The 13014-nt window shown below is 40.2% G+C and overlaps 1 protein-coding gene across 1 annotated transcript in view; it reads left to right on the top strand.

The window, feature by feature from the left end:
• Window positions 1-7513: 7513 nt before the first annotated feature.
• Window positions 7514-13014, top strand: part of LOC138011421 (laminin subunit beta-1-like) — a 38738-nt gene continuing 33237 nt past the window's right edge. The window contains exons 1-5 of the mRNA XM_068858402.1: window positions 7514-7773; window positions 7912-8081; window positions 9759-10051; window positions 11575-11814; window positions 12527-12793. Coding sequence (XP_068714503.1) covers window positions 8033-8081; window positions 9759-10051; window positions 11575-11814; window positions 12527-12793 — 849 coding nt within the window. The 5' untranslated portion in view covers window positions 7514-7773; window positions 7912-8032. The remainder of the gene's footprint in view (window positions 7774-7911; window positions 8082-9758; window positions 10052-11574; window positions 11815-12526; window positions 12794-13014) is intronic.

Here is a 13014-nt window from a genome sequence, read left to right on the forward strand (position 1 = left end):
ACCACATCCTTGTCATGTTGAAAAGGTTGAAATAGCCACGACATGATTAACATAACGCGAATTTAGATTTTGAGATGACGTTTTCGTTGCCGTCGCCGTTGTCGTTGCTTAAGCTCCCTATTATAGTAAACAGCGTAAGCACTCTCGATGAGCACACTGTGCTCTTAGAGCAAATGCTGAAGTAAATATTGTTTATAAAAATGAAAATAAAAATCTTTTTTTGTCATTAGTCCAGTTCGTCGAATTTCTATAAACTACCCGAACTTTTCAGGAACAGAAGTGGGAGGAACAGTGTTCAAACCAAGCTCAAAAACAAAAAAAAGAATTCTTCACTATGTGCTCACGCTGTCTTAAGAGCTTGAGATTTGGTCATTTCGCGTTGTAGCTTTGCAGAGAACTGAAAAAAAAATGTACAAATTTCACGCTACACGTGCAGAGCGATTGTTTTGGTCATTAAAAAGATAGTGTAGGCCACTGAAAAGTTAGTATGCAATCCAAGAAGTAAATAAATAAATAAAGCTTACACTTACTTTGGTTCACAGGTGACCTCTGCAAGTGATGGCACGGAAATTTCGAAGGCAGATTGTAATTTTTCCAAGACAACGTCAGCAGACCAAGTCTTGTCTAACCGGTAGTCACTAATGACATGACCCAGACGCTGCAGTTCCGCTTTTGCAGCCCCCCTCACAATGCAATCGTCGGGCCTTCTTAATAAAACAACTTCTCTAGAAAACGTGCTGTTCTTTGGCTGTTTCCCTGTCCCTCCCTGACCAGACTGGCTTCGTTTACCCCCACTACTGTCACGTGCCGTGGGCTGCCAATTCGTTCTACTCCGAAATTGGGGAGGAGCACTTGTGTTTCTTCGGTGGAGAATTTCCCCGAACTCCACTCGTGGGATTCTCGTGTCACGGACTCGTCGGCGTTACTTCTAGGAGGCACGGAGTTTCGTCCGGAGCTTGCTGAAGACCTTGCTGGAGAGGTAGCACTAGCGTTCCCCGAAGCCCACGAGGCAGCAATTCCTGAAACGGATGGGGCACCACTAGAAGACGAAGCTGTGTTCACAGCATGTTTGAAAGCAGGATGCTCGATGATTTGCCTTACTAAACTATCCAAACCACCTGGAGTTGAATCTTGGGCGTTCGGCTGTGCGTTCGCCATTTTGCATTACCGCGAAAAATTTGAGAGCATGTTTAACTGAAGCATCCACCGACATAGAATTTCAATTGCGTAAGGTCCATATTATTTGTCGTACCTATTACTCAATTATGTCATTATATACAAAGTTCGATGTATATTTGTTTGACCGTATATATTTGACATCAAATTTATATCGCCGTACATATTTGTCGTAGCCGTATTTATTTATTATATACTCAACAAAATATCGCGTTTCTGGTTTGTCAATGACGATTGCATAAATAGGTGAAATACGGAAGTTGCTGTGGAAACAAAGCGATGGAGTGATTTTATTGAGTATGAAATAAGTAAAAAATCGTATGAACTTGCTGGTGTATTTAATGATTTATGGTTACTCGTGGTGTTTTGAAAGTTTTCAAATTGCTCTCGCTTACAGCTTGTGCAATTTTGAGAACTTTCAAAACATCACGAGTGACCACAAATCACGAAATGCACTTGCAAGTTCACATGATTTCCTATACTTATTGCATGTACGGGAATATTATTTTTTACTGGGAACTTAGACACTCGTAGAATCAATACGACCAGTACATCTCGATACATCCGGGAACGGAGTGGGGCATTTTTCGTATGTAACACGAGCGGTGATATTGAGGAATGACGTCACGATTCCGGCCTTTTTTGTTTGTATTAATACCCAGTATTTGTATTAAAGCCTGCTTTTTAATCTCTACCATGTATATTTATTGTCTATATAATGCAAAGAACGTTACGCGTAAGCTCGCAGATATGAATTTTTTGTTATATACCTAGACTTTCACTCAACAAAACGAGCACTGTGATTGGTTGAGTCTTGGTCACGCTCCCCTGACCAAATTCAAAAGTATCCCGACCGGGAGACAATTCCGGAGTCGTTGCCCGCTTCGGATGTTTTGCTGCGATTGTTGAAGGAAAAGCCAAAATATATAACAAAGTCCCTTGGGAAACTAGTTAGTTTTGTTTTCCCTCGAGTCCTGATGTTTCCCGAGACGAAGTCGAACTGACTGTTTCCCTCGGGACCATACATTAAGTGTATAAATGTTCTCCTAGCAAGAACAATATCTCACTCCTTCACTGCGGTCACTCGTGAAGATATTGTTCTAACCACTCAACACTATGTAATGTCCTCTATGTATTTTACGGTTTTCGCGGTAGGTGACATATTTTTATGAACCAAATATGTTTGCGTTCGACGAGAACGCATTCTAATCGTGTTAGTCCCTCGGGTATTGATCGTGATCAAGAGTAAATTATTCATGATGCCATACGATTTCAGCGTTTGGCCGCCATCTTGTCCTGTCACATATAATCTCGATCTCATGTGATAGCGTTTCGGGTTAAAACCTAAATGAGTGCCCGTCCAGCTGTAAATGCTGGGAGGTATCACCGATAACCCACAAAATTGATAGTGCATTTTAACACATGCATTCTATAAATGTTTTAATAAAATTATTAGCAACAAGACAACAGTCAAAATTCTTATAGAGTGATGCCTTCGTTACTAAATAAACACTAGAAAAGGGTAAATGCGATTCTCCCCAAAAGATACAACTACAAACAAATGCCTTGTCGCAGTAGTGTAGGAGCTATCGTAACATATAATTTGATTGGCTCGATTCCCAAGCTGAAAACAAAGCAGTAACGTAGCAGCTCTGCTATTCTGCTATTGTTTGGTATTGTAAGGCAGCTTCTATTGTTTTTAAGTCTAAGTCATTGTTTCAATTGTTTAGTCTTTTGTTTTTTGCTAGGGTAGCGAGCCAATCACATCATACGTCACGAGAGCTGCTACATACCCCTCGATGACAAAACAAGAATCAAGAATCGAACACACCTCATTAATCCTTGATTAGTGCTTATTTTGTTGGAGTAAATATCTGTTCCCAAGTATATGTATACAGGTATACCACCTCCACATACATTGTTAGGAGACCATGAATTGGAGCTTGCCTCTCCCTTACAAGCCCTATGAGTCAACCTTTGCGCGTATCTTTCTATTTTTAGAACGCCACGAGTTCTTCGGATCTGCACGCACTGTTTAGGATGGCCAATCATAATGAGGTTATTGTCAAACGAAGACAAAATTTGAAAACAATGTACTCAAATTGTGCAAAATGATGGAAATCGATGTAAATGTGAGTCTGCAGGTGAGGGGTTAGTTCTAAAAATAGAAAGATTTGCGCAAACGTTGACTCAAGGATGCAGTGCATAGGGAGGCTTAATCATAGGCTCCTGGCATTGTTGGTTGGCATAAATTTGAAACTTATACAATATCATTTCTCATGGCGCCTGACAGAATAACGCCATGTAGCAAGTACTTTAAGAATTTTGCAAATAATAATTTCCTTTGCCTGCTAGTCGAGTGTGAAATCGTGATTCGACATTGTGCTTTTGATTTCAAACAATCCCATGCTTCGGCACTAGCTGGTGGTACCACTCTTCCCTAAGAAACTCGAAACCAAAGGAGATTGCTGGCCTAGAGAATCGTCGATTCCGGAGAACACTGTAAGAGGAAGCAAATATTTGTCACTCTCATATCCGACGAGAGCAGAAATCAGGGAGTCGTGGGCTCCTGCAGGATTTGAATTAATTCACTGATCTAATTCATCTATGTTCTATTAAGCAAATAAAGAACTAAATAATTAACAATTATTGGATGAGGTTGAGCATGTTAGCGATAATTATCAAGGCCAAAGTTTGTGTTATCTGCTAAAGCCGAAGGCTGAGGTGGATAACACAAACTGAGGCCTTGATAATTATCGCTAACATGCGAAAACCGAATTCAATAATTGTTTTATTATGCATATTCCTGAGCTGAGCTCCGCCATGACAAAACTGATCGAACTGCTGGTTAGTGTGTTAGGTGACGTCACTTCTGCATGCATAAAACTATTGTCTGTAGGTGTGACGTCAATTCTACATATATAAAATATATTGTCTGTAGGTATGACGTAAGAGAAACAGAGCAAGCAAGAATTAGCTGCGTGCTTATAGCCAATCAAAATCGAGCTTGTGACACCAATCTATAATAATGGCTATTAGTGGCGCTCCAATTTTTTATTTCTCATATCGTGGCACACCAGCAAACAAAAAATATGAAACCGAAGTTTAATGAATACGCTCATTGATCAGGCGCGTGAGTGCCATCCGACTGCCTCCGATATCTCGTGGCATAATTGCGTCATCCATGAGCTAAATATGCGATTTCGCTGTGTCAACGAGGTTTAAAAACTGAAGAATTAGGACATTTGACCCATACCATACAAGCAAAATTAAGAGTAAAAAAAGGGTTTTGTGAATTCTCCTTATAACATGCAGGTTACTTAATTTCACACATGTACGGCTATCTGTTGACAATCCGACACCGTCACATATTCCAATTGTAAAAAAAAGCGGAGTAGTCGTAAAACAACTAACTAGAACATTGATAACGCTCAACGAATAGTGAAAAGAGCTTTTAATGCAGTTTTCTTAGTTAAAGCAAGCGTGGCTCGAAGCAGTCTTTGGCTACAGTGACGTCACTGGCAACAGTCATGCGAGTAGATTTAACAAACACCACTATTTTCGCTGTCCTTCTAGCGTCTCGGGGTCCTTTACACCGAAGCAGCAAGCTTCAGGCCAATCGGTAGGGATATTATTTCCAAAACAGACCGGGACTATCATTGTAAAATAAAAGAGACCTTATATATTCAAGATCTTGAGCCAGCTTTCAACGTCAACCTCGGAAGTGAAAAGCTGATGCTTTATTAATCTTTTCTGTTTTTATTATTATTATATATTTTACTGTTAGGTATTTGCTTAATCTAGGCTCCAGTCCCCTCATCCGCCTTGTTATATATAAATAGCCGTTTTAAATTTCAACGGTTACTTTTGAAAATGTATGTAGAGCACATACGAAACGTCAAGTCATAATCAAAATGAACAAGTTCAATATGTTTATCATTGCTGTTTGTGTCTTATTTTTAATCAGTCCGGGAAAATCTTGTAACTTAATTTTCCGTGCTCGTCAATAAATTCCTCTTGAGACAGACCATCCCCACCCAAATATAACAACACCACGAAATCAGGATTCGCCAAACATCGAAGAGTTCGATTTTTCACGTTTTGCATGTCGTTTGCCACCCTGCCAGCAGAGCCTTTCTTAACTCGACGAGAAAGAAAGGACTCTGCAGAAATCGTGAAGTCTTTATTGAGTATGCGCAAGTGGTTGCTTGGAGACAGTCTCACTCCTCAAGCCAAGTCTCGATCGCACTCCTAGACGCCATATTGATTTTCGTACTGAAGGCTCAATTTTTACGGTTGCCTTGTCAAAAATATGATGCGCGCGCTTCCTAAACTGATTTGACCGGAGTGACTAGCCCAGGCCTCAGTTGTTCTACATCGTAGCGAGGCTAGAAAGGCTTATTAGCATTAAAACAAATGATAATTTGTTGGGGTGTTTGGGAATGAGGTACGAAATTTGAGGAGGACAGACACGTACCAAAGGCAACCCAGTTTACGCTCACGGAGCGTCTAGTTGAACACGTGTTCGAAAGTCGCTTTGGAAGCAAAGCAATCTCGTGACTTGATTTGCGGACTTCCTGCCTTGGAAATAGCCATAACGCGAATAGGCATAACGCAAGGAGACATCACACAAAAAGGCATGAGGCAAAGACACATAACGCAAATGGCCATAGCGCATAAAGGATAACGCAATGAGGCATAACGCAGAGCCATAACGCAGAGGCATAACTTGGAAAGGAAGGAAAAGTTCGATAGCGATTATATGTTCTTTCCCTTGAACAATCAATTGGCTTTTGTTTAGAGCTGAAATTATTTACGGAGCCCACAGCTAGTCTCCATTCTTTAAAGGACCTTTGCGTTATGGCTATTTTACGTTATGCCTTTTGCGTTATGAATATTTGCGTTATGCCTTTCTGCGTTATGCGTTACTGCGTTATGCCTTTTTGCGTTATGCCTCTTTGCGTTATGCCTCTTTACGTTAATCGCTGTTTGCGTCATGGCTATTTGCATTATGCCTCTGCGTTATGCCGTTTTGCGTTATGTCTTTTTGCGTTATGCCTCTTTCAGTGATGGCCATTTGCAGAATCGGCTTGTTGCCATTCAGCTTTGGATTTTGGACGATTTTATTTCAAATACTGATCATTGAATTTTGTCATAGATTTACCTCCATAGAAGTGGCCGGAGGCCGTGTTTTTGGAGCTGACCAAAAGAAAAGCGGATTCCGGGGACGATATTGGAAGCAAAGAAGACAAACAAACAAACAATCATGAGGATCGTCATTTGCGCATATGACGTATCAATGCACGCATGACGCGTGATTCAAGACGGATATCTATCCAAGATTAAAACTGCGTTCTGAATGGTCTGGATAAAAGCAGACAAAGTAGTATTCATAAAAAATGGACAACAACTTTGAGTTTGTAAGACATGTTTCGATCAATCATCGATCATCTGTTGGTTGCAAGTGTTCGTTACGGTGCGAATTTGAATTTATGTCAATGTAGCAATTTGAACTTTGCCGTTAGAACTTAAAATTACCGTTAAAAGTTACAACAATACTAAGTGCAAACAATCGAATAATGCGGGCGCAAACACTGGATCAGACGAAAAACAAACTGGCAGGAAATTAAAACAACAAAAAAACAACGCCGAAATCTACAGAAAACTAACATTAAAACGTCAATGTAGCTAAAAAGAGTCAGCCCGCATGTTTAAGCTGCCTATTTAGATCTATTTAGATTGGGATTTTCCCAGCGGATACGAGTAGCCTCTTTCCACAACTGGATACGATTAGGTGCCATATCGAAAATGGAGAAGCCACTCTCATGATCAGAACAGAGTCTTCGACATTCCTCAGCAGAGTGTTGCAAATTTTGGTAAAATGTGAGAAGCCCTGTCCCTTCTCAGATGCTCACGAATGCGCGTCAAAATCTGCCAAAATTCCATACATTTGCTTTAAATTTAGCTTTGTTTGCCCCCCAGCCAAGATGGGGATCGAAAAAACCGTGGAAGGGTCTATTAATCTTTCGATGAGACTACATCTCATTATGATGAACCGACTTATCAAGATTAGGGCATTTTTGCAATGGCTCGTCCTCAGGGTTTTTGGAATACGTAGCGAAAACAAAAGGTGCAATGATTTCATATCATGCATGACGCTTGAAGGAGATATGAATGGTCTGTGTTTACATACGGTTCCGGAATGTAACAGGATACTTATGTTCGCGCCCCCAAAAGGTGGTCTTGGCGCGGAAATTCGCATGGCGATATCAAAATCCAATTGGCTGTTGTAAACATTCCAAGCATTTATTGAGCCATATTATCTTTCCGGTGGCTCACATCTGTCTTGTCGTTCCTTTGAATGCTAAATTCACCGGAGATTTCCTCTTTCTGCCATGGTAAGATTGGAGCTCTCTCTTTTGCCCCTAAGCTTTTCGTAGCGGCTAAACGGCCCGAGGATCCACTAAATTCGTTCTTGGAGGAAATCGTTTTCAAGTCACACGACCCGAGGTTCATTTCATAAGCTCTTGGCCTTCAATGTGCAAGAAGCTTGTCTTTGTATTATTCGGAACCAATTCTTCGTGAAAGTGGATAGAGGTGAGTATTTTCCTTTTCCAGTATTCTCTGTCTGCAGCCTTCTCCAGCTGTTTCTATCTCGTCGAAGTACCGATGGTCTGTGCTGTTACTATAGACAGCGAAAGCCTGTTGAACTCTCTTGTTGTGTTTCTTTCATAGGAAGCTGAACTTAATTTTGAAAGAAATTCACGTGCTGTTCTGACCAAAATTCAGGGTGGCACATTGGAATACTCGCTGGTCACTTCAAATCACCTATTTTGGTTTACACTTGTCAACAACAATGAACAAATTGCGAGGGATGATCTCGACTTTTCTTCTGCTGAATGTCGGTGAGCGAACACACTTCTTTATCAACTAAGAACATGGTTATTTTATGTTTTCTATTTTGTATAACCGATTTTCAGAGTTGCCCACCTCAGTGGTTTCCCAGAATGATGCCTATCGTTTACAAAACAGAGCTTTGTTGTTCTTCCGTCCCTTCCATGTGTGTTCGAAACTCCAATCTCGACGTGATTTCTTCAAGGTCAATTGGCCGAAGACCTCACGCTGTCAAAAGTAGATAAGTCGGCAACATTTCAGTGAGTTGCAAGCCTTAGACTTTTTCTCCATGTTCTTTAAAAATAAAGAGGGGGATTCTAAATATGTAATTTGGTTGTATTTACATGGAATATGATATTATTCGAGACGGAGTATGTCAGTTTTCTACTGCACGCGTTTAATAGGCGCGGTATGTAGGAATTCTGCGGTTTTCTTTTCAGCGTTTACGCCCAGGTTATAGAGGAAATGGTTTATTTATTTATTTATTTATTTATTTATTACCAGAAAGCATTGAAATTGTCATAGGCCTATTTCTGAGAGCCTTTGCTACACGAGAAAATTTTATGTTGCAATTTTGAATGTAATATTAAAATACCAGGGGAAGCGAGTATTTGTCGAACGTTTTTCTTGTGTGCTTACGGTCGTTTTCATCCAAGCGTGGACACGTGTGACGGGAAAACATATTCTTTGAAGTTTGAGTTTGGCAGACGTTAAGCAAATAGTGGAATCTTAACTTTTGCATGTGATGTCCAGTCTTGCCGCCATTCTAGGAAAACTTGCATGAAGATCTCTCAAACTTCGGATGACTGAACAAAAATTGTCACCTTTGCAGCCAATTAGAGTATTTTGTCCCATCACATGTCTGTGCTTAGATGAAAACAACAGTAAAATGAGGCGGTAGCACTGAGAGATTCACTAGGGAAACAAACCTCATGCATATGGTCGGAAACCAATGCAACCTCTGAAAACATGTGTTAAATTGTGTGATTCCAAAAAATATCCTTCCCCCCCTCCCACTGGTTGTCAGTGGAAATTCCTGGGGGGGGGGGGGTGCTAAAGGGTAGAAATTTCCAAGGGGTATGGGGGGTGCTCATGAGAAGAATTTTCCACAGTGTTGTAAAAGACGCGATCGATCGTACCTGACATACTTGCGAGGATTATTTTGATTTGTAGCACAACAAAAATAAGATGCCCTTTCGAGAAAAAACTTAAAGATGTTTGTCTCAAACGTCTTCTTCTTTGCTGGGAGTTTGCTATCATCTCTCTGACGATGAAAAGTCACTTCGTTTTGGCGCGCACTGTGTATGCATGAGAAAAATCAAGATGGCTGACCAGTTGTAGTCTTCCCAGCCATTTACATCTAGGCTCAACTGACAGTCGACCAATAACATCACAAATAAGTTGACCAAGGACATCTACGACCGGAGCTCTTATAGTATCTACTAAGGTTATACAAATCACTTGACTCTGAAGATCACTTCCGCTCAGGTTGTGGAAAGGTCAGTCAATGTCATCTCAAACAGTCCTTCTCAGGACTACACTCACCCAGATGATCGTACTTTACTTAATTATGACATGACTCCTGGGTTCAAACCATTTACGATTTTATAAAATTTGATATAAGGAAGTACTTCATTGCATGAAACAGAAAGTAAATATCATTTTAACTTTTTTTTTCTTTTCTTTAGTTTATCAAGCTTTTTGTCAAAACCCATGTGACAAACGTAGCTGTTACCCAGCCACTGGAAACCTTGTGATTGGCCGTGCTGACAGGTTGTTTGCGTCATCGACATGTGGTTTGGTTGAACCTGAAGACTACTGTATCGTATCCCACCTTCAGGATTCCAATGAGTGTTTTGTGTGCGATGCAAGTACACCAGAGAACAACCATACTGCACCAAAAATGATTTCTGAATTTAATGGCAAAAAGGAACGATCATGGTGGCAATCAGAAAATCTTAAAGAAGATGTTTTTATCCAGGTAATTGTGTTCATGCAAAAATATTGAATGAGGCACTCATTGAGACAAGCAGGGCCTCTCACAGGGTGTGGGATTTTGGAGTCAAATTGTGCGGGAACAAACTTAAATTGTGGGTGAGATTTTGCAATGTTTCCAGGGCCGGAATTATGCATGATGAAAGGTTTTCTCTGTCATAGCGATGTGAGACGAACATAACGGGCTTTCATGACAGTGCGTTGTGTTGTGTTGGTGCTGTGAAAAACAGTTGGTACATTCATTCCTTACCTTGGGGAGCTTGGTGTGATAACATTACACAATGCTTTGCAACCATTGTTTCCTTACGGCACATTACTGCAATTAAATCAGCCACGGCTTTCGGTTGCCTTCGTCTTTGCCTCGGTTACGGTTTTTGTCCAGCCTACAGGTACATGTAGGTGATTTCAGGGTAAACAATATCGGCAAAGACAAGGTATTACCGCATGCAAATGCACTAATAGTTTTGAGCAGTACTGTACATGTATCATGCCAATTGTTATGGTGTGAGCATTTATATTTTGTTAATGTGGTTCTCTCCCATGTCAATAAATAGTGTTTCATACCTTTTTTACATTTGTATCGTTGTGAAATTCCTTCAGTAGGAATTGACATACATGTACATGTACATCATGATTTATATAGCTTGTTATTTTTTCTTGTATAGGTTGTAGTTAAGAACCTAAACAACGTGCCTAAAATTTAAGAACTTTTATTGTTTTGGATATTGGAGAAATGCCAAATGAAGTGGAACTGAGCTAGTGCTCAAGACCGCCCGGAGCTACATATAATGTCTTGTATATTTTTTCATCAATGGTCTACAAAGCTGTTTGACAAAAGCGAAAACAAAGGTGTTTTCGGAAAGGAAATGGCCTGAAAATTGCTTGAAAAGGCTCAAAAAATTTTGGTCATAAACAGTAAAACATATAGTTATAAAAGCTCTAAGCACATCACTCAGTATTGTGCGGGATTTTGCGGATATTTAGGAATTATGTGTTATTGTGCAGGTTTGATTGAATTGTGCAGTCGTGCACCCTATCAGAAGCACAGGACCAGTGCAGTTCACAGTTTTGTTGAAATCAGTGATGTCTTCTCCCCATATCGCACATTAGTTTGGCACTTCAAATCTTGGAAATTAACAAACTTTTACCAGTACCTGTTCCTGTAGACAAAGAATTAAAGAAATCCATGAAGAGGTTCCCACGGTGCTTAAATTCCCCTACTGATATATCAATCCCTCTGAAGATCACTTTCACTCACGTTGTTGAAGTGGCAGTCATAAACAGCTGTCCTTCTACACTAACTGAGAGAATCAAATTTCATCAAGTTCTAAAAGGATTCCCAGCTTTTCATGCCAGTTGCTTAATTTTTTGGCACACTTTGTTACTTTACGAGCAATTAGTGGCAGTTTTGCTAAGTGAGTCACCAACAAGCCACGCAAAAGTCATATTTATCCAGAACCCTTTAGTCTCTAATGTCCTTGATGACTGTTCATTACTTTCTAATCATAGCTTAATCTAGAAGCCCAGTTTCACTTCACCCATTTGGTGATGACATTCCGCACATTTCGCCCAGCTGGTATGATCATTGAACGATCCTGGGACTACGGCAGACACTGGAATGTTTATCGGTATTTTGCTGCTGATTGTAAGCAGACATTTCCTGACATACCTGATGGATCTCAGGTTGATGTTGATGACATTATTTGTACAGAGGATTTCTCATCGGTGGAGCCATCTTCTGATGGAGAGGTATGGAAGTACACAGCATGCACTGATGAAACACTGGTATGTTAGGTTAGGTGCTGTTTGTGGATGAAAAGCAGACTGACTCGACTTCTCTGCCATAGTTTTCAATATGATCTTTAAAGAGCTTGAGAAATAATGCTGGAATAGTAATAATTATTACATGTATTTCAGCATTATTATCCTGAACATCAGGCTCGATTCAGATACTGGTATTTGGTGCAAGAGATTTTACGAATTAAAGGTTGAGTTTCAGTCGCATGACTCTTCGGTAGATTAACTACTGCATTTTCTGGAAAAATAAAGAATTGGGATAGGGTTAGAAGACTTAACACCATCCAAATTTGGAACTGGAAATAGAGTTCTTAATTAAATCAAATACTCTGTTTGTATTACCTAAACCTCTCCACTTGCTCAGTCAGGAATTCACTTTACTTCAGCTGTTGTTGAAAGATAAGAGGATTGAGTACTGTAACTTAAGTGATCTGATGTCCCATATAAGGAACCTTACTTTGTGGAACTTTGTTGTACAACTCATTTTGGCTCATGATGCCAATGCATGTTGATGATGATGTATTTATTATCCCATTAAGTTTTTGGAAAACAAGTCAGATTAAATACTCTTCAACAACAATTTAATGTAATGCAGGATTAGTGCTTCTCCCTCCCAAATGCCTTCTAGTTCTAGTGGCAAACATGTTTCTTTTTTGATTGGCAGGTTATATTTAGAGCTTTGAATCCTCAAATTCCAGTGAAAAACCCGTACAGTGAAAAAGTTCAGAACTTGTTGAAATTGACCAACATACGAATCAACTTCACCAAGTTACACACTCTTGGTGATTTGGTGCTTGACCCAACCAAACCAGACATCAAGTTGAAATATTATTACGCTGTGTATGATCTGGTAATCCGTGGCAGCTGCTCGTGTTATGGGCATGCTGAACAGTGTCTGCCGCTGCCTGGAGAAGCGACCATTCCTGGCATGGTGAGTGTTCAAAAGGGCTTATACTGTAGATGGGAGGGTCTTCTTGGGAAATTGATTCCTTATTTTATAACCAGTTTGTAAGTGAAAGGCCAGGAACTCAATCTGAAGGGGAGCAAATCTTGAGTTTGGAAGGAAAGGAAACGAGTTTGATCGTAGCACGAGTCAAGTTCGAGCCCGAGTCAAGTTCAAGTCACGAGTCAAGTTCGAGTCAAGTTAAATTT

This window comes from Montipora foliosa, chromosome 7 (genome assembly GCF_036669935.1).
Source record: "Montipora foliosa isolate CH-2021 chromosome 7, ASM3666993v2, whole genome shotgun sequence".
In the NCBI taxonomy this organism is placed as follows: domain Eukaryota; kingdom Metazoa; phylum Cnidaria; class Anthozoa; order Scleractinia; family Acroporidae; genus Montipora; species Montipora foliosa.